The sequence below is a fragment of the Melanotaenia boesemani genome, chromosome 15 (genome assembly GCF_017639745.1).
Source record: "Melanotaenia boesemani isolate fMelBoe1 chromosome 15, fMelBoe1.pri, whole genome shotgun sequence".
NCBI classification, from domain to species: domain Eukaryota; kingdom Metazoa; phylum Chordata; class Actinopteri; order Atheriniformes; family Melanotaeniidae; genus Melanotaenia; species Melanotaenia boesemani.
Window position 1 is genome coordinate 30279517 of NC_055696.1, and position 21315 is coordinate 30300831.

The following is a 21315-nucleotide window of genomic DNA, read 5'->3' on the forward strand; positions in this document are numbered from 1 at the left end:
AATTTACTTTAACATAACTTCATGTACAGAACAAAAAATAACTGTGAAAAGTTAAATTAGGTGTTTGTATAGCTTCCATAACTTCTGATAATTTCTTTGTGTATTTCAGAAATAAGTTGAAAAACTTGTCAGTTTAAAAGACATCTAACTAAGTGACATTTCATATTCCTGTCTGTGGGTATATCCTCATGGTTAAACAGGACTGTATTCATAAGTTTATACCATCCTTTCCTCCTCTGCACAGCTAAGCTCATAACTCACTATAAATGACTGAAAACTACATCTCAGGATTATCAGTCCAGCTTTAGAAAAAAAAAAAAAAACTTTTAATACAGTCAACTTGACAAAGTAATGAACAAGAAGAACGTTTTAATAGTTATTTAATACACAATCTAGAAGAAAAATATTCAGGGTTAGTTACAACTTTTAGGCTACACTGCAACGTGTAAAAAATATATTAAATAAATCTATCTTTCAGCTTAAAAATATGTCTAATTCTAAGTTTCTCCAATCCCATTTTTCCTTCCTACAGGAGCAAGATCCTGCACAGAGGCACCCAACAACAATGTGCCAGTCCAGGACCTGTTTTTTTCTGGAGCTGACCTAAAACCGGCTTTCATACTATCTAGGACCAGCTTTAATAAGTTGGTCCAAATGTTGTTGAATTAAAAAAATAAATAAATAAATAAAAAGGATTTGCATATCGAGTAAATAACAGCTTCAAAATTCTCCAGTTGATGAAATAAATGGTTGTTTTTATTAATAGATTAATCAGTAAACACTTCCATTATTTATGACGCATTTTAAACTTAATAAAAGTAAATATATTTTTCTCGTTTTTAGCATTGAGTGTTTACAAAAAGGGACAAAAACAGAAAGTGATTGTTCTTTCTTTCTTTCTTTCTTTCTTTTTTTCCTTTCTTTCTTTATTAAAGATTATTCATAAGACTAAATTACTTACCATTAAATGATTATTTTGGTATTACCTCTTACATGGGACAAAAAAGAATTATAGCTTTTTTAATTATTATTATTTTTTAAGGAACACTCTTCCACACAGCTTACCTACAGTTTAGTTTTATCAGTCTGATTTAGGAAGAATTTTAAAGCCTGTCTTATTCTACACCTGTAGTAGAAGCCACGCCCACTCACCAGGAAATGGTGAGTGCGCATGCACTAGAACCAGGAAGTCAGTAAATGGTTTAGATCATAATTATGTTTAGTTCCCTCTGAGGAAGAAACTCTGAATTTACAAAGAACTGTTTCATGTTGATGTCTGGAGGATTCCCTGAGTTAGTCTCTGTCTGCAACAGGTGAGAATTTGTGAAATGTTTGTTGCATGTATAACACTGTATTTGTACTTTCTTTTGTCCTTGAGATTTCATCTAAACCACTACCAGTTCTGTCATTAATAGTGTAATATTACCAAATACAATGATTATTAGCATTGCTGTTTAAGTCCAAGTCATACATCTGTAACAGAAGGAAATGTGGGATTGTTAAGATTTTAGATAAGTTGCTGCTGTAAAGATTTAACAGCTATAAAGAGAATTCATATTTAAGTCAGTGTTGTGTTGCTTCATCCGACACAGACACTGACGTTTCCTGTTTTTCAGGTGTTTCTCGTCTAAATGTGAATCAATGCTGTGACTCCAGTTGAGATGTTTTCGCCTGACAGTCACCACCAGCTGCACCTTAACATCCTGCTCACAGTTCTGCTGCTCAGTGGCTGGACAACAGATGGCGCTCACAACGTCTCAGAGGCCATGACCTCCATGCAGCTGACCAGCAGCTCTTCCAGCAGGGACATCACTGTAAAAGAGGGGTCCAGTGTTCTCATTGAATGCAACATTACTGGAGGAGACATGAGCATTAAGTGGTACAACTCCAGAGGACATCTTCTGGAAGAGGGAGGTGGGCTGATGGTTTTATACTTATCTTTGAGTTATCGTAGACCTGTGTAGTTGTTAAAATAAAATTGAAGAAAAGTCAAGTCTGTAATTTTCATTGTTTTTTGCAAGTCAACTGTTAGATTCAGAATCTTAAAAAAATCCAGAAAATCACATTTTTATCATTTTAAAATAAGCAATTTGTATTTTTATTGTATAAAATAAACAAAAAATAGAATTTAATACTTGGTAGAGAAACCTTTGTTTGCACTTACAGACGTCAGTCGGTTCCTGTAATGTTTGATCAGGTTTGATCAGCTGACCACTGAATCCTGTTTACTTTTACCGCGGTTGTTCAAAGCAAAATAGGATTGGACCACCCTGATCCAAAATCCCGTTTTTCAGGATCATGAAATCCAGATTTCCAGCATGTAAATCAGTGGGTGCTGCCGGCCATGTGAAGAACAACAGGTAGACGAGACGGTTTTCATGCCTTGCAAGTGGAACCACCGGGAGCATGTAACATAATACGCACATGTATTGTCCTACATAACATCGACCAGGCGAAATCTGTGACATGTTAATGACGCACCGTAGCCCCGTGTGGAGCTACCGGCCCAACCTCGGACGGGACGTGTAGTGAGGGATGAAATCGTTAGACTTTTTTTTTTTTTTCCAGGTTCTGTACTGATTATGCAGTGATGAATAACAAGAATTGAATATTTTATTAGTGTTTGTTATTGGATTTGTTGGGGGGTTTATTTCATGGGGACATGATAATCTCATGTTTATATTTTAAGTTTTATTTTACTGCGCTGAAAGGCTTAATAGGAGCCTGTCCTTATGTTAACTACTGTATCAGTGTAACGGCTAAAAAGTCAGGTGCAAAATACAAATATAAGCATATGCGCTGAATAAAGAGTTGTATTATTTGATCAGCTGTTAGGTTGTACTGCAGTGTCTTTCAGAAATCTTCCTTGTAATCCTGCCCTCTGTTGGGATCAGGATAATCCTGATTTTTTGGATCAAAGTTTTCTGGATTCTGAACAACCCAAACTGAGGGTTTTATCTGAATAACAACCAGGATTGAATTATGTGATCCAAGTGGATTTTGGAATCTGGATTTCTGTGTTGAACTACCTATTTTCAAAATTTGATCCTATCCGATAACAGAAATCCAATAGGATTACGTTTGAACAACCAGCCCTACAGATCTTTTAGATTTTGGGGCTGTCACTGGGCAACACAGAGTTTCAACTTTCTTCCAAAGATTTTTTATTGAGTTCAGGTCTGGCTGACTGCCTAGGCCACTCCAAGACCTTGAAATACTTCGTATGGAGTCCAGGGCTGCAAACCAGGGTTTTAGAAAAACTGAGGTCCACTACCCGTTATGGCTCACACATCTCAAGGCACCAAAACGAAGACCAAAATCTTTTTAAAATGTGAGGAAGTTATGTTTCAAATAAACCTCCCCCTCTCTCCCATGTCCTGTCTTTTCTCTGTCTATTCTGTCTTCTTATTTTCTCTGAACATCTGTCTCCTCCCATATGTCTCCTGCCAAAGTGTATCAAAAACATTTAACCTACACCTTCCTTAGTTTGCTTTTATCTGGAATAACATCTGGAACACATTTCTCTGTGGTCGGTAGTCTACACTGAATGGAATATGTCCATCACACAGGGACATACACCCACCTACCTACCTACTCTATCTATCTACCTTTATTAAGAAGAAGAGTTACTAGAAATCTAGTGTTAGCTAAAACAATGCCACTAGCATTATTATACCACAAGCTATAAAGTTCAGCAGACATCTGTGCATGAGAGTTTTGCCAGTAAAGCTCCATATGAAAAAACATCAAAGCAGAAGCTTTATTTATTTCATTTGTCGCAGATCATAATGTCTTAGCAACTTTCAACAGTGTTATTTCATATCATGTGTTTTCTTGATATCATGCAGCTCTAGTCCCTGCTCTCTTCATGTCATTGACAGGTCCTTCTGTGTAGTTCTGGGCTATTCCCTTACCCCCCTCATCATCACAAGGCAAGATCTTACATGGAGCCCCAGTCTACAGAGAATGAGAGTCATCTTGAGTTTCAACAGTTGCCTATTGTCTTGGAGCCCACCCCAGCCTTGTGCGAGTCTACAATTTTGTTGCTGGTGTCCTTAGACAGTTCTTTAGTCTTGCCTATGGTGAAGAGTTTGGAGTCGGATTGACTGAATGTATGGATAGATGAAATTTACAGATATTACAAATTACAGTAGATGCTACAACAGTAAATACTTTTTAACAAGCTAAAGGAAATGCTTCAGTCAAGTCAGCAAGACACAGTTCAGGAAGAGTCTGGTTCAGGTAGTGGCTGGATAAGGTAATTAGGTTTAGGGTAATAATAATAATGGACTAGATTTATAGAGCGCTTTTTAAGGCATCCAAAGCACTTTACATTGTATTCACTATTCTTCACACTTGGTGATGGTACATGTGTAGCCACAGCTGCCCTGGGGCAGACTGACAGAAACATGGCAGCCAAACCGTGCCTATGGCCTCCCCGATGATCACCAAACATTCATTCACATTCATATACCAGCAATGCCAAAAACCTTCTGATTATTGGACAACCCACTCTACTGCCTGAGCCACCACAGGTAGTGACGGATGGAGTTAGTGGCTGATTGATGAAGTAGCTGGTTCAGGTAGTGGTTGGTTGAGGGTAGGTGTTGGTTTAGATAGTGGCTGGTTAAAATAGTAACTGGTTCAGGTTGTGGCTGGTTAGGGTGGTGGTTAGGTTAGGTAGTGGTTGGTTGGTTGAAGTAGTGGCTGGATGAGGTAGTGGCTAGTCTAGGTAGTGGTCAGCTGAGGTAGTAGCTGGTTGATGTAGTAGCTAGTTCAACAAGGCTGCACTGGAGCAGCCTCTCTAATGTGTTTGTGCACTAAATGCCAGCCAAAAAGACACGTATCTGAAAGCCCTCCCATGCAAAAGGATTATGCCCTGCTGCTCTTCTGTGCTGAGGGTGAAGTCTGGTTATCATACAGTATTCCTGCTGCAGACACCTAAATCTCACCTGGCTGCTCTTCTGTGCTGACAGTAGGGCATAGGGCTGAATGAAACATCGTTTCCATCAATGGGTGCAGGTCGGGACGGTTAGGGTGCGGATATGGTCTGTTAACTTTAAACTCGTAGGGTTTCCACAGCCATCCGCAACCTTACTTGAGGCTGGTTGAGATTGTCCTTTGTCAGAAAATGACTGGTTTGTGTTGTAGCTGTTTTCAGATAGTGGAAGGTTGATACAGTGGCTAGTTGATGTAGTGGCAGGTATGGGCAGTGGTGGGTTGCGATAGTGGCTGGTTTGTGAATGAGCTGGTTTAGATAGTGGCTGGTTAAATTAGTGGCTGGTTGATACTGCTGATTTAAACAGTTGGTTGATGAATTGGCTGGTTGAGGTAGTAGTTGGTTTTGGTAGTGGCTAGTAGAGAGAGAGATCTGTTGATGTAGAGACTGGTTGAGATAGTGGTTGGTTGAGATAGTGGCATGCTGATGTAGTAGCTTGTTCAGGTAATGTCTGGTGAGATAGTGGTTGGTTAAGTTAGTTGATGGTTGAGGTAGTGGTTGGTTGAGGCATTGGCTGGGTAAGGAAATGGTTGGTTGAGGTATTGGCTAGCCAAAGTAATGGCTGGTTGAGATAGTGGCTGGTTGATGCAGTAGCTGGTTCAGGTAGTCTGGTGAGATAGTGGTTGGTTAAGTTAGTAGATAGTTGAGGTAGTAACTGGTTCAGTTAGTGGCTTCTTGAGGTAGTTGCTGGCTTGGGTAGTGGTTGGCTTAGGTAGTGGCTTGTTGAGGTAGTGGTTGATCAGGTAATGGCAGATAGTGTAGTAGCTTTTTTCAGGTGTTGAGGTAATGGCTACATTAGGTAGTCACTGGTAGACGTAGTGGTTGGTCTAGGTAGTGGATGATTAAGTTATTGGCTGGTTGAGGTAGTGGTTATCTGAGGTAGTGGTTAGTTCAGGTAGTTGTGTTTTGAGATATTGGTTGGTTGGTTAGAGGCTGGTTTGTATAGTAGCTGTTCAGGTAGTAGCTGGTTGATATAGTGGGTAGTTTAGGTAGTCGGTAGTAGAGGTAATTGTTCATTTAGGTGATGGCTGGTTAAGGGAGTGGCCAGCTGAGGTAGTTAGTTTTGGGGTTGGTTGAGGTAAGGGCTGGTTAAGATAGTGTGTAGGTTAAGGTAGTGGCTGTTTGATGTAGTAGGTAGTTCAGGGAGTGACTGGTTGAGATAGTGGTTGGTTAAGGTAGTGGTGGGTTTAGTAAGCGCCTGGTTGAGGCAGTAGCTGGTTCAGGTTGTGGCTGGTTGAGACAGTGGGTGGTTTAAGAGATAAACTACAGAATAACAAATTTCTGAGGACTAATTCGGCATCCATTTTACATCCTATCTGTACTGTAGGACCATTTTGGAAGCCAGAGATTGTAAACCTTGGTTTTAAAATAGATTCTGAACTGAAGCTTAAAAGGTTGATTCTGTTAGTTGTTAGATCCAGTTTCTTTCACCTCAGGCAGCTGGCACTGGTCTTTTAACTGGCACACACAAATATGAGCACACCACCCCGGTTTTATCTTCTCTTAAACTGGCTGCCCGTGAACATCAGGATCCATTTTAAATAGCTTTTATATGTTTTTCATGTTTTTATTTGTTTGTTTGTTTGAATGGTGCTGCCCCGTTGTACCTCTCTAAGCTTCTCTGTCCCTATACACTTTCTCAGGATCTCAGGTCGGCTAACCACCTCCTCTGAGTGTGCTGAGGACTAGCTGGAAGCTCAAAGGGAACAGGGTCTTTGTGGTGACACCATCTAAACTGTGGAATAAGCTCCTTTATTCATTAGACAGGCCTCCTCTGTATCTGTTTTTGAATCTCTTCTTAAAACCCGTCTATGCTTGTACACTTGTACACACACAAAATTTTAGTATTCTTCATCACCTTTCCCTGCCTAAGTAAAATGCAGTCAGTATAGTTTTCTGACAATGAAGGACACAATTTCCTTCCTTTTGCTTCAACCTTCAGAATCATCTCCTTTCTTTCTCTGCACCAACCTTCAATGTGTTTCACTTCTTCCCTTTACATTAACTGTTTTAACAAATGAGTCCCACCAGTGTGTTGTCATTTGCAAACTTAATTATTAGGTTCTCCTCGTGTATGGAAGCACAGTAACATGTTAGTGATGTAAACTACATTAGACTGAGCACACAGCCTTGAGAAGATCCAAGGCTCAGTGTGATCATGAGCTCACGTTAGCATTTTTAAGTCTATGGTACAGGCCGGGGCTATCTCTTTCACTGTTAATCAAGCTACAACTGTGTTTTTATGTTAATGTTGTGTACTGCTTATTGCATATGTGATCTTGGGATCTTTGTTTTCCAGCTTTTGTATACAGGGCCTGTTACTTTCGTGCTTTACTTTTAAGTTTAAAACTACGCAGACAAACAAAAAAATATGTCAGTATCTCACTGGCAATACATTGTCTCAGTGAAATTGCGTAACGTTGCACATCAGCCTGTACACATACCAATAGGGTTAGTGTAAAGATTGATTAGAGACTATCATTTTGCACTGTTCATGGGGCAGTTCATGAGTTAAAAAGTTAAAATAGATCCTCCCAGTATTTAAAAAAAAAATTTTTTCTCTTCAACAACAATAGCTTAAGGGTAAAGTCTATGGAAAATACCATTGGCAGGCTAGCGGTTAGCATATCTTTATGAACTAAAGGTATTAAAACAACTTTGTCCATCAACAAATGTTCACCCCAGCAATATACTCTGTGCTTAATTACAAATTGAGTAGAATACTTACATGCAAATGTTTTCTGGCTATAAAGAAAACAGATTAAAAACATCTTTTTTTAGGGTTAGTGCACCCTAAAATGTGTTTTTTAAACGATAAACAACATTGTATTACTTTGTTGTGTTTTATTTATTTACTTTAAAAAAACCTGTATGATGTGGGCTAAAAACTACTCAAAACCCCCCCTACAGGGTAAAACCAGGTTTTATTTTTTGTGGCATAGAGGTTAACTTGGTGCTACTCTATGTAAAAATAAATAAATAAATTCTCACATCCCCTTCCCTCTAGATGCAAAAAAGGCAAGAATGCACCTTGCAGGTATAGAAACCACACCTGCTGACACATATGTATGGATGTGAAGTTGTTATCTGATGTAGATTCACTAGTTTGAGACTTTTGGACTTTTACAGAGTTTTTGAGCAAATATTGATGCATTGGGATGGATTAGTGCTTTTGAGGGGTGTAAAAGTAACACTGGACTTTATTCTTTAACTGCTGATCCTCATCTGGCGACAGACTGCAGCTCAAATTGTGGCAGTGGCAACTTACAGCGGCACATCCGGCAGCTGCCACTCTGCCGCGAGTTGCCACAGCATGCCAGAGCTGCTGGAGCTGCTGCCACAGCACAACAGCGCTAACAGCTTAGACTGATATGGTTCAGGGCCACCTTGTTCTTCCACTGCAATGTGTAGCTGAGGGGATTCTTCTAGTGGCCACTGATCTGCTGTCTGTCTGTCATTCAATAATTTCAGCCTGTGTATTTACAAGTCACCCACTGTCAGCCCCTTTATCCTCTCCATTCCTCGCACTTCAACCCCTACAGTTTCTGGCATTTTTAAAAATTTGGCAGCGGGTGGAGTTACATAAAAAGTAGGGGGTGAAGTTACACTTTTAACTTCTATTTGGCCTGATTACGGAAAGACTGAAGGAACAAAACACACTACTTCACTGCAAGAAATCCCGCCACTAGAGAGCTGCTTAAGCAGAACATCACAGCAGTCAATGATATTTCTCGATTTTTCCCCAATGTAACAATAGAGATAAACAATGAAGGTGAAAATAACATCATTGTTTGCATGTTTTTGATGTTTGTCAATATCAGGGCATTCAGACTGATTTTTGAAATAATTAGAAATAAACAGGGAGTTCGTAATTATCTGACTACTTGTATTCATTGATGTAAGTATGTGCCATAATAAAGAAAACTGAGGATGCAACACATAGTGATGCATTGTTGAATCAAATGGTTAAAAAGATAATCATAATCAAATTGAATAGTAAGGAAAAATGAAGATGCACAGCTTTTATTCCTCTTGAGACTGCGGGGAGGAGAAAAATAAATAAAAATGATTTATTTGCTTAGAAGAAACCTTCGTCAGAACCAGAATCTTAGAGTCCCAAGTTTAGAAAGACCTAGTTGTGAAACAATATGATTAGAGCAACGGCCATGAGCAGCTACCTGCCAAGTTTCCTTCTCCCATGTGGCGTAAGCATGCAGGGAAACATGGACTGTAACTGTGTTAAGAAAATATGTGACTTCTAGCAGTCGTGAAAGCATGTGAATGGTCAAATTATATATATATATATATATATTTATGTATTAACCTTTGTTTTTAACTGACAGATGCTAGAGAGGAAATTATTATCTTTTTATGAAAATGACCTGGCCAACATGACAGCAACAATATCTAGCAACACTACGACAAACATTAAAGCATAAAAAGAGCATTCACCAGGTCAAAACATATCATGCAGCAAAACTGCAAAAATTACAAGGTCTATGACAGTCACCTTGACAAGAATGTAATTTAACCTGAATCATGATCCATTTCTAACAAAGTACTTTTGATTTCTAGACCAGCCAAATCAACCAGGAAAGAACAGTCTATCATCATGTGTTGTGTTGTCATATAAGCAGCCATAAAGGTGACAGTCAGTAAATGTATTTTAGCTTAAACCATCTTATTTTTCTAATTTTACTGAACTATTCCTGTTTTGTTTTGTTGTTGTTTGTTTTTGGCTCAACCCAAGAAAGAAGAAAGAAAAACAAAGTGCTGCTGCTAATGTTGGTCTGAATCTGGTGTAATAAAGGCGGTTAACAGCACGTCATGCAACTTTTCCATCTAACCACCCTCCTTCTTACAATGAAGACTTTGTGGCTTATTAAATGTTAGATTTGACAGCGGTATCTGTTCCAATTAGGAACTTTTTATATAAGGAGTATATCCCTCACTAGCTTGTAGGGGAGGGACTATTAAAGAAGAAATCAAGAGTAGTCTTTGTCAGACATGACTGTTTTGTTTGAGTTGGAAAAATTGTTAAAACCCCATGAACCATCAGCAAAACTATTGGCTATTCCTGCAGATAAATGTGACACTTGAGTGATTTGACCATGCATGCTTGCTATTTGCAAATTATTTATTAAATAAAACAAGCAGTGCTTAATGTCTTTGTAAGCTTTATTATACTAGAGGCTGAAGCAGACTGAAAGTCTAACTTTAATGACAAGGTGTCATACCTCTGTGAGTTAATACTCTTGTGTTATGCATTTTACCTGCAGGTGGGAAGTGGCTGATCCAAGAAAAGGGCATTCTAAATATCACCATGGTCTCTTTTGAAGATCGCGGCCACTACATCTGTGTCGGTCCCACCAAAAACTACACTGTCACTCTACGAGTTTCATACACTCACAGCGGCCTCGGGGAGTACTACATCATTGTGTGTCTGGTGGCCTTCGCTATCACCGCGATCCTCAACGTGACACGGCTCTGTATGGTCAGCAGTCATCTAAAGGAAATGGAGAAAACAATCAATGATTTTTTTCGCACAGAGGGTGCAGAGAGGCTACAAAAGGCTTTTGAAATTGCCAAGCACATTCCGATCATCACCTCAGCCAAGACACTGGAGCTAGCTAAAGTAACGCAGTTCAAGACCAAGGAGTTTGCCCGCCATATTGAAGAGCTGGCATGCAGCATCCCTCTGCCGCCACTCATCCGAAAATGCAGAATGTTTTCAGAGGATGACATTAACCCTGATTCTAATGTGGAAAGAGTGACGGGAAAGAGGCAAACTTCAGTACAGCCGTGCTCCAACAAACATGAAGACAAGGAAGTGTGTCAGGTGATGCTGTCAGCTGAAAGGCAAGAAAGTGATGAGAGTGTCATCAAAATGTCGCACACAGAAAGGTTCAGTGGTGAGGAATAAGTAGGACTTATGTCCCAGTGTGTCTTGGGAGTGTCTTGCAAGAGCAACATATAACAGCTCAGTGTGAATCCTGTAAGGTATATGGTTGGTTTCTGCCTGTGAAAAAATTATAACGTAAAAATTAAGGATGGTTTTTAATTTCTGTGATTTCTTTTGTTTATTCTCATCTCATTCTTGTTCTCCTACTAAAGTGAGAGCTGATGAGTCAGACTATGGTCACCACTTGTCTCTTTGTTAATAAGATTATCTACAAATCCTACAACCTGGCGTCCACATATGTGAACAGCACATTTATGGTTATCTGCACCATATTAGGGAAGCTTTAGTAACAGAAACCTGTTGTACATAAATGTGGATACTTATACTGCCATCTGGTGGTGTCAGCTGATGCCGTCAGTCGAAACACGAGGAAACAATGGAGGTGTCATCAAAATGTCACACACAGAAAGGTTCAGTGGTGAAGAATAAGTAGGATTTATTTCTCAGCTCAGGAACAAGACTGTCTTGCGAGAGCAACATATAACAGCTCAGTGTGAATCCTTTAAGATATATGGCTGGCTTCTGCCTGTGAAGAAATTATAATGTAAAAGTTAAGGTTTTTCATTTTTGTGATTTATTTTGTTTATTCTCAACTCATTCTTGCTTTCCCATTAAAGAGAGAGCTGATGAATCAGAATGTGGTCACCGTTTGTCTTTTGTAGCAAGATTATCTAAAAATCCTACGACCTGGCACCTGATTTCAAGATGGCAGCCGACATCTCTGAAAGTCAGGCAGCCAAAACGTCGACAAGGTGAAAAGTCTAATAAGATTTAAGTATTGATTCTAGTTAGGTTTTGCATGTTAGTGTTGTTTGTTCAATATGGCATGCTAATTTGACAAAAGTTTATCACAGTAAATATCTAGTATGCTGCTAAACCTGAGATCCACATATGTGGACATTGGGACTTAAAATGTGAAAATTTTAGGTCAATGTTAGCATCAAAAGTATGAGAGAAAAAACTGTTTGGGAAGATTCTGCAGGAAAACATTAGTTTACAATAGTTTAGAACAGTAGAAAATTTTCAGTGAATGTGCAACACATAACTTTTTATCTTTTTTTAAATTTTATTTTTCTAATTGTAACCCACGTAATGTAGTTCTCAGCTTCCGACGGTGCTTTTACTTTGCGGGCTGAGTTCTTTTTAGGAGCGGACACTCTGCGTCACTTCCTTCTCCTCAGCTAGCTGCTTCCTGGTTGCTGCTCCTGCTGTGGCTCGGCATCTTGGATTTAACTCGGAACCCCATTGATGACAGGCGGTGGTGACTCGTACTGTGTCCTGTCGTAACTTGCAAATCCCAAATATATATATATATAAAATGATACGCATTTTTTTGGATCTACTTCATGTTCCGTCTTTATTCACATATCTTGGCTCCGTGGTTGGACTTACTTCTGGTTGCTCTATACTTGACATCTCTCAACATCGGCAGTAGTCAGAAGCCCTACCAAAGCGTTACATAATGATATAATTTCCAGAGTCTATAGGTATGTGGCACTTAAACTAGTGCTTGGGTGCTCAGGACAATTCAGAAGTAGAGGAGCTGTGAAGGCACTGATGACCCCGGGGAGGATGCTGAGTACCATCCTCCACAACAGGAAGTAAGAAGTAGTAAGGAGAGTACACAGTCACACCAACAATCATAGAATAGCTAAGAAAATTAAACAATAACAAATAAAATACAGAAGAGTTTATATTTCTAAAAACTATTTAGTGTCTCATATCAGAATCAGAATCTCATTTATTATCATTGTTGTACAACAAAATTTGAGCAGCTGCTCCATAGAATAGTGCCCTTTAAAATGTATGTATGTAATAAGTAGAAATGACTGTAAAAAAGTATATAAATACCGTAGAATAGTGTCAATAAACAGAAGGTTCATATTCCCTCAGTTCATCCATCCATCCATTGAATATACCACTTAGTCCAATTTGAGTCGCAGGGAAGCTGGAACCTATCCCAGCCATTAGCAGGCTAGAGGCAGGTACACCCTGGACAGGTCGCCAGTTCATCACAGGGCCAACACCAACAGGCAAACAACAGCTCACACTCACTCCTACGGACAATTTAGAGTGATCCATAAAGCTAATATGCATGACTTTGGATGGTGGGAGGAAGCCGGAGTACCTGGAGAGAACCCATGCATTTGCTAACCACCACACCACTGTGTAGTCAGTTCAAGTCCAGAAAAAATATGTTTTTAGCAGACATTTAAATTATTCTATGCTCTGAGTGGTGCAGACATGTAGAAGTAAGGTAGTCCACATTCATGGGGCTGACACAACGAATGCTTGATCCCTTTTATCCCTTTTATTGGGTGTACCAATAATACACCGGATACAATACCGTATATAATAAAAAGATTTTTTTGTTTTTCCTTTGCTTCTGATAATTGTTAAGTACAACTTTGGTTGTTTTTATAAATGTATTATACAAATAATTTTGATTTGATCTATAAATTAGGTTGCTGCTTTTGGTAGAGGCATTTCTTCATTAACAATAATAAGATGTAGAAACATTAAGTAGATATGTTCTCCATACATCTTTCAGAGAATTTGACACAAGTTAACGCTGAAGTCTGGCACCATGGTGTGCTGGTATGACATATGACTTATTTTTTATTTGTCTTTTGTCTGTAATCAGTAAATACAAATCGTATGGACTATTGCCTAAACACATGCCATATTAGGTTAAAAACTTACTGTAGATGGCATCCAGTTTATTCTTATTCAAAGGGAAACGTGCATCTCCTCTGCCTCGTTTCCCCCCTCGAAGACTGCTCACAAGCAGTGTCTCCATAGGGAAGACTGCTCTGAGCAGATACCTCACAAATACTGTAGCTGAATTTGCATTAAAAGCAGAGGCACATGCCAATTTCTCTATCATGACTCCAGTCCCAGGATGGATCTCCACCTGTTCGAAGACATAGTGACCATTTATGATTCAAATATGTACAATTTGATCAGCATCAGAGTCATAAACTACACTAGACTACATGCCATAAACCTAAAAGTCAGTTCTGACTTGTTTTTGATGGCACAGTGACATTTATCAACATTCCTGAAGCCATTTTTGCCCTGAAGTGTCCTGAGGTTAAGAAACTGCACTTGACTATTTCTTCTTCCATCTTGGTGAACTGCTTGTGACCTGTGCTGGTGTGTGACATCACTATGTCGCACAGCGCAAGTGGATATCAACACAGGTTTGAACACGCACCAGGGCTAATTCAGATAAGACACCCAAGAGGACATTATCAGAAAAAGAGAAAGAAGGGGAAAAAGACGAGACAAGTTAACATCAAACTGACGTATACTGGCTGGATATATCTCAGAGAAGAGGCAGGATGAAGACGATGCTAGATTAGCCCTCATTTGGGGGGTTGTGATAACATCTGTCAAAGTTCAGTAGTTGGGCTTCAGCGCATAGAAACAAATTAGATCTGCCATACAGTACATGACCTGTCACAAGTTTAACATGTTTTTTCATTTACATTGCCTCTTCAGTCTGCTATTGGGTGCTCACCTCTGCCGCACCGTGACAAAATGGGAACATGTATGTTTTAAGTTACAAGTGGTCCCTTAAAGATTTAAAATATAAATTGAATAACAAAGAAGGAAACAAAAAATGAACCACTTGAAACGTATTACTAACTCTCAGGGTGATAATTCTAGTGGACGGTAATATCCATCTACCATTTCATCTGATTCCTCTTCCCACCAGATAGGTTGTCCAGGTGGGGTCCTTGGCATGAAAAAAGTTTCAGTGCTGTCAGAAGGATCAGCAGGTCTTTCAGTGTTTATGTCATGACCAACATCTTGCCTAAATTCTTCACCAGTAACAGTTTCTTCCATTAAGGTGTCTCTCCTGCTCCTCAGTGTTCCCTGTTACCCCAGTCGCTCCTTCTGTTGCTGTCGTGTTATTCTGAGAACTGGGAGAATCTGGTTCAGAAGTATCTGCTTGTTCTACGATAATATTTTCAAGTCCATTTATGTCCCCTTCCTGCTCCATGGGTTCTTCTGTCATGACGTCTGTTTTCTTTTTATGTATGTAAAGTATCCCATTTTGAGAATTTGCCACAGATATTGTCAGATTGTCAGCTTTGAAGAACATTCCCGGATAAAACAAATATGTATAAAAGTGTCGATGATGGGATTTTGAGGTTTTTTGGCAGATGACTGAGCTGAGATTGTATTTCTGTAGTCCAATTATTCTTCTTTATTTACAGACACAGACGGTCTAAAATGTGTCTCTTCAGCTAACCAAAGTAAATAGAGTACTATGAACAGAAGGATAAAAAAACACATTTTCCTAATTTGAACTTACATGTATTGCATCTTTCCCCTAAGTGGAAATTATTCTGTAATTTGGGGATAAGATTTTGCACATCGTCAACATCACTTGGAAGTGGAAGAATACCGTAGTGACGCAGCTGTGTAGTTTTGCTTTTTGTTGACTGGCAGTTTTCACATATTGTGAAAACCGTAACACCTAGCAAAGTTGATAAAAGGTGACATCTATTCACCCAAAGCATGGTATGTTTTAACAAATAAGCCATGTTGTGCTTATCCAGGCACGCTAATGTTATGTTTGCCCGTATTTCGCTCAAAGCCGGAAAGATTTCAGCTGGACAGAAATGCCTATTAAAAAACATATCTTATATATGTATTTATGTTTCTCATATATATATATATATATATATATATATATATATATATATATATATATATATATATATAATGTTTGTATTTGTGAATCTGAGTATTGTCCTAAATTAAAAAGCTTCAGTGTCATTTGGTATATCATCATTGGAGCAACCATGAAATTTTATTTGAAAGGAAAAACAAGTGTCCATACTCAAAACCTTAATACGGTGCTGAGCCTCAAGTACCTCCATGATCCTGAAAGCTGGACTGTAAGGGGTGTTAGCTCTTGGTGGGGTCACCCAAGGCAATTTGGTCTCTGAGGAATCAAGACTAACAGCAGTTTAAAGAGATCATTCTCACAATCACAGTGTAACTCCCACACTTGTCCCCGTGTGAGGAGTTATACTTCTGTGAAGTTTTGTACAGCATCCCAGCTGTTCCTTGGATGGATGGAGATCTCTAATGAGATTCCTGAGATCTGTTGGAACCTCCCTCCCAGTTTGGAGGTCACAGCCTCGAGTTCTACAATTACCACTGTTGCCTTTACTCCCCACATCTTTTCAACTTCCTCCTTCAGCCTTTGGTATTTGTCAAATTTCTCATGTTAATTCTTGATGGTGCTCCCTCAGGATCATCTGCCACTGCTGCTTTCTTCTGTAGTTGGTTGGCTATCACCATCCTATCAGTCTGGATCTGGAGGTCCTACAAAATCTTAGTTTTGTCATTCTCCACCACCTTTGGTGGCATCTCCCACTTTGACTTTGGGACTTCCACCCTGAACTAGGTACAGAGTTTATTGTACTCAATCACAGCCACCTGGTTATGGCACTGTATGCCATACCTGCCTGCATCTTACATCCTGCTACTATGTGCTGGACTATCTGAGAGTCTTCTTGCATAGGGTCCTGTCCAGGGGGGTAGACCTCAGCCTCCATCCCTCCAGGACTCAGTTCCTGTTTTTGTGTTTTGTATACAGTCCTTCAAACTAGCTTTTTCCAACCACTGCTGGGTTTTATGGATATCAGCCACTTCAATCTGTCTGTGCTGTATGCCATGCAGCAGTTTATCCATGATGTCTCCTCTTCCATGCTGGGTTTCAGCTGCCTGAAACATTCACTCAGCAGTTCATCAGTGATGGCAATTTTTCTGATATATTCTTGGATCGTTTATTGTTTTGTGCATTGCTGTCATGGTATCGGTGCCTTCAGACTTAGCAATTATGAACAAACGCTTCATTAAGGTGTAATTTGCCATGAGGTGGTTTCAGGTACAGTTGTAGGCATCAGATAGAACAAAACAACATAGACTATTGCAAATGAAAGTCAACATCATAAGCTGGCTTTGTACAATAGAAAAGACATTAACAAATTTTAATATCAGACAAATTTATTGAAATACATTCTCATTTAAAATAAAAAAATGTCAGGATAGTGAAGCCCCCCAAGATGAGTTGAGGGGTCATGTAGGTACTCCAACACTGCATCAGTTCCTTTGGCCATGATGGCGGCTCTCTGTGTGCGGAAAGGATCCTCTCTAGAGTGAGACACCTGAGGGCCAACAGAGGAAGTGGCATCACTTTAAAAGCAAACAGCTTTACAATATACAAGCTGAATTTGCAAGATCCGAGTGATCCGAGTCGCTCCTCACTGCACATAAACTTAGTTGAGTGATTACTGAGCTCTTTACCTGAGGCTGGTACAGAGGCCCAGTTCAGGAGGAATGTTCAGCAGATCACTGTTTGACAGATCCAGTGTTGACAGATGAACCAGTTTCATCAGTCAACCAGGATCCACCCCACACACCTGGTTGTTACCAAGCAACACTGTCTCCAGGGAGAGGATGTCATAGAGGACTTCAGGGAATGATTTGAATCTGTGATGAGACCAAAGACACAAATAGTCAAAGAAGGATAATTAACCCCTTACGATGCAGATGTACCGGTCCCGGTACATGACTACTAATCAACAACATTGCAGCCATGTGTGCAAGCCCCTCCGTCATGAATGCCCACAATATACGCATCACATGAAAGCTCAAAGTCTCGTCTTTCCGATGATATAAACCATTTTGACATTCAACAACCACAGCACTAACACTAAAGCCTTTTTTACAGAAAAGCAGAAAGTTTAAATGTTGACTTTCCTTACCTTTTAGGGCTCTCTATAGGTCAAACATCAATATTTCCCATCAAGATTGGTCTCATTCTGTCCGTACAGGTAAGGCGAGGACAAAAAAATATTTTTTTCTGTGTGTTCTAAAGTGTATAACTTTTTATCAGTAATACTTACAGTGATTCTGACTGCTGTGGTTGAAACTAGAGTGTGGTACCATTACAAAGAGCCCAAGCCTGTACTTACAATCCAGAGGGTTCAATAACAGCAGTAATTCTAATTTGGAGGTCATATTACAGGCGTTTTTCCCAAAATGACCCCACTTGATAAGGGGTTAATAGCTACATTTCCAGGATATGACATTATAAAACTAATCAAGTCAAGAATCCTTTGAAGGACTTCGTTCTTCAATCCGTGAAGAATGCAGTGCAGAGGTTGGTGTAATGGCTGACTACCTAACAGTCAGCCATGTCAGTTTTTCAGCTGGTGTATGTCCATGTGTGTGTTTGACAAGAGGGCTATTGCTGTCACTGTACCCACTTCTTAGGGCATTTCCTTTTTTTTTTCTTCTTTTTGGTGAAAACCTCTATTAGTTAAAATGATAATTTGAAATCAGGGCATTTTTAAAATATGCAGCAAAGTTCCTAAAGCCATGAAAACATGAAAAGGAAATCAATGTTTTTAACATAACTATCAGTACTGAATATGTCAGGATTTTGTGCTTTTGTACTGACTGAAGTAGTGTGTTACCTGTTGTAATTGAGGACAATAGAGCGCAGTTTAGTCATCTTCATCATCTCTGGAGGTAAATCACTCAGCTGGTTATTCCTATAACAATAAAAAAAAAATGCAATATTAACTGTTATCTTGTTATACAGACCTTTTGTATGATTGTTGATTTGACTAGAGTTAAAAACATAACTTTCCTGTATGGAAATGTTTTGTCATGGTTCCTCATGCAATGGGACCATTACAGGCAGAGTTACGATGGCTGCATGTTTTCTAAAACACGGCACACACACACAAACCTCCACACAAACTGGTGTTTGTATAGAAAGAATGTGCACACCTTGCACACCTGTGCATGGTTCCTCAGATGTACACACGTTTTCCAACAGTGTGATCCTGAAATGAGGAGGGGAAAATGAAAAAGTCCACATCATGAACATAAAATAATTCCAGTTTCTCAGTATGACTGATTTCCTGCATTTCCCCCTCATTGTTAATTTTACTGTTATACTTTTTTTACAGTAATTGTGGGAGCAACAAATAGCTGCAGCTGTGCCATCACAAAAGCAAAAAGAGCCCATGAACAGAACAAAACAAAAAAAAAAAAAAATAAAAAATACAATAGACAATCTGTCATAGCTGTCTTGGTCCCTGAACTCCTCTACTCTGGTTATTTAACAGCAGCAAAAGCAACTATACAAAAACAAAAAAAAATTACCAGCATCTTAATTTCTTCTTGCCTCCATCCTCACCACATGCTAAAGGGGACACCATAGAGTGATGACCAGCAGCATCTGTCTCAGATATGAAAATTCCTAAACCTCAGACAGAAAGACCCTAAGGAAAGTGGCAAGGACTGCAAAGAAGTGTACTGGGTCACGCTACCTCCTGCTGAGGACCTGGCAACATATACATACTGGGTAAAGCAACCAGTGTCTTGAAAGAACCCATCCTGTCTGAGATTGTTCATTGTCACTGGCAGGAGATCCAGCCACGCTGCATTTCTACCAGCTGTCATCAGACTGCTAACAAAAATCTGCTGGTTGAGTCATTCAATTACCTTTTTTTTTAATTCATCTTTTTAATTGAATATTTTAAGTGAGTCCTGCAAATAAAAGACTTAATTTACTCTGCAAAACAATGCACATGCACATACAGTTTTAGTCCTGAATCTACAGTTTTGTGCATCTGGCCCCTTGATGTGAAAAGAATTGGTAGCATTGCTGAGATGATTTGCAGAGTGAACACGGCAAGCGAACAAACAGTAAACTTGTTGAATGCATAGTGATTTTATTTGACCTCAAACTTAGACAATAATGCTCCTTTTTGCCATCTATAAGACACTTTGACGTTGAATAACTGGAAAAGTACACAGTAAAAGTATTTCCTATTATTTGTGTAAGTAGTATAGGAAGTACTTATGGCAACAGTGAAGGTTTCATGAACTACTTAGGGAAGAAAGTGATTTTATTCCACTTCAAAATTAGACAATAATGCTTCTCTTTGCTATTTATAAGGCAGTTTGACATTGTGCATTTATTTATTTATTTATTTATTTATATTAATGTCACTTAGAGAATTGGCATGTTATTGCTATCGACTTCAAGACAAGACAGAGAGGAAGAGAAATGTTTTATCTTGAAATCTGGAAGTATTCATTGGTGGTTGTTGCTTTTACCACAAAGTTGAGCACTTGAAATACAGTGGTGGCTGGCTTGACCAGAGTCTTTTTTTTACCCTTTTCTTTTACTACGCTGAAAGACTTAATAGGAGCCTGTCCCTATGTTAACTACTTAATCACTGTAACGGTTAAGTCAGGTGCAAAATACAAATATAAGCATATGCGCTGAATAAAAAGTTCTATTATTTGATCAGCTGTTAGGTTGTAGTTTCTTTCTGAAATCCGCCTTGTGACCCTGCCCTCTGTTGGGATCAGGATAATCCTGTTTTTTTTTTTTTTTGATCAAAGTTATCTGGATTCTAGTCAAAAGTTTTGAACAACCCAAACTGAGGGTTTTATCCGGATAACAACTAGGATTGGATTACGTGATCCAAGTGGATTTCCATTTTGAACGACGCAGTTTCCTATCCAATAACCGAAATCCGCTTACGTTCACGTTACAATTACGTTTAAACAACCAGCCCCAGATGATGAACCAGACCTGGACTGCGGAGAACTTTGGCGGAGCTGCAAACTGTATCTCTTTGGTTCAACCAAATGAATCATATTTTTCATTGTCTTCATGAGTTCTGGCACATTGTACAGGATAAATAAGAAATGAAAATGGTTACCCTAATTGTTTAAACACAGGCTAAAGTGACTTTTTAAAGTATGTTGGCTGTCTAATTGTTAAGAGTGAGAGGAAGTGACACCTATGACAAGTAACTAGCCTCAATTAAGCATCATCTTCTTTCAGGTCTTTGATCTCTTGCTTTAGATCAAACACTGTCTTTCTTGGACTTTTCTCACAGTGAGGGACTGAAGGTGGTGAATGTTTGAATGCTTGTTTGAATTCATGCTTGTGTTGTTCTTACTCTCAAATGTAAGTCGCTTTGGATAAGAGCATCTGCTAAATGACTGTAGAATGGAATAGTAGAATAAAATGACTGTACATGGCAAGGAATTCCTCTGCAGGGTCTTTGCCTGTGTGAGCCTTTGATTTCTGGACATATGGAAAGAGAGGGTGAAAGAAGGAAAACTGACATAAAAAAACAAGAAAAAGCTGCAAGAGATTATAATCTAAAGCATAAAGACAACTAATTCATTAGCTGTGCCCCAAAGTGTGGTCTACTTTGAAGAGCTGATGTGTCGGCCACATACATCACAAAACTAGAAGCTATAATTCAATAGTGTCAATCATTGAAACATG

General features: G+C 39.1%; 1 protein-coding gene across 1 annotated transcript; it reads left to right on the top strand.

Annotated features, from left to right (window-relative positions):
* Positions 1–899: 899 nt before the first annotated feature.
* Positions 900–11595, top strand: LOC121654835 (microfibrillar-associated protein 3-like). The gene is made up of 3 exons (XM_042009173.1): positions 900–1313; positions 1617–1914; positions 10279–11595. The coding sequence occupies exons 2-3, from the start codon at positions 1662–1664 to the stop codon at positions 10920–10922; spliced, it is 897 nt and encodes a 298-aa protein (XP_041865107.1). The 5' UTR covers positions 900–1313; positions 1617–1661; the 3' UTR covers positions 10923–11595.
* The last annotated feature ends 9720 nt before the right edge of the window (positions 11596–21315 follow it).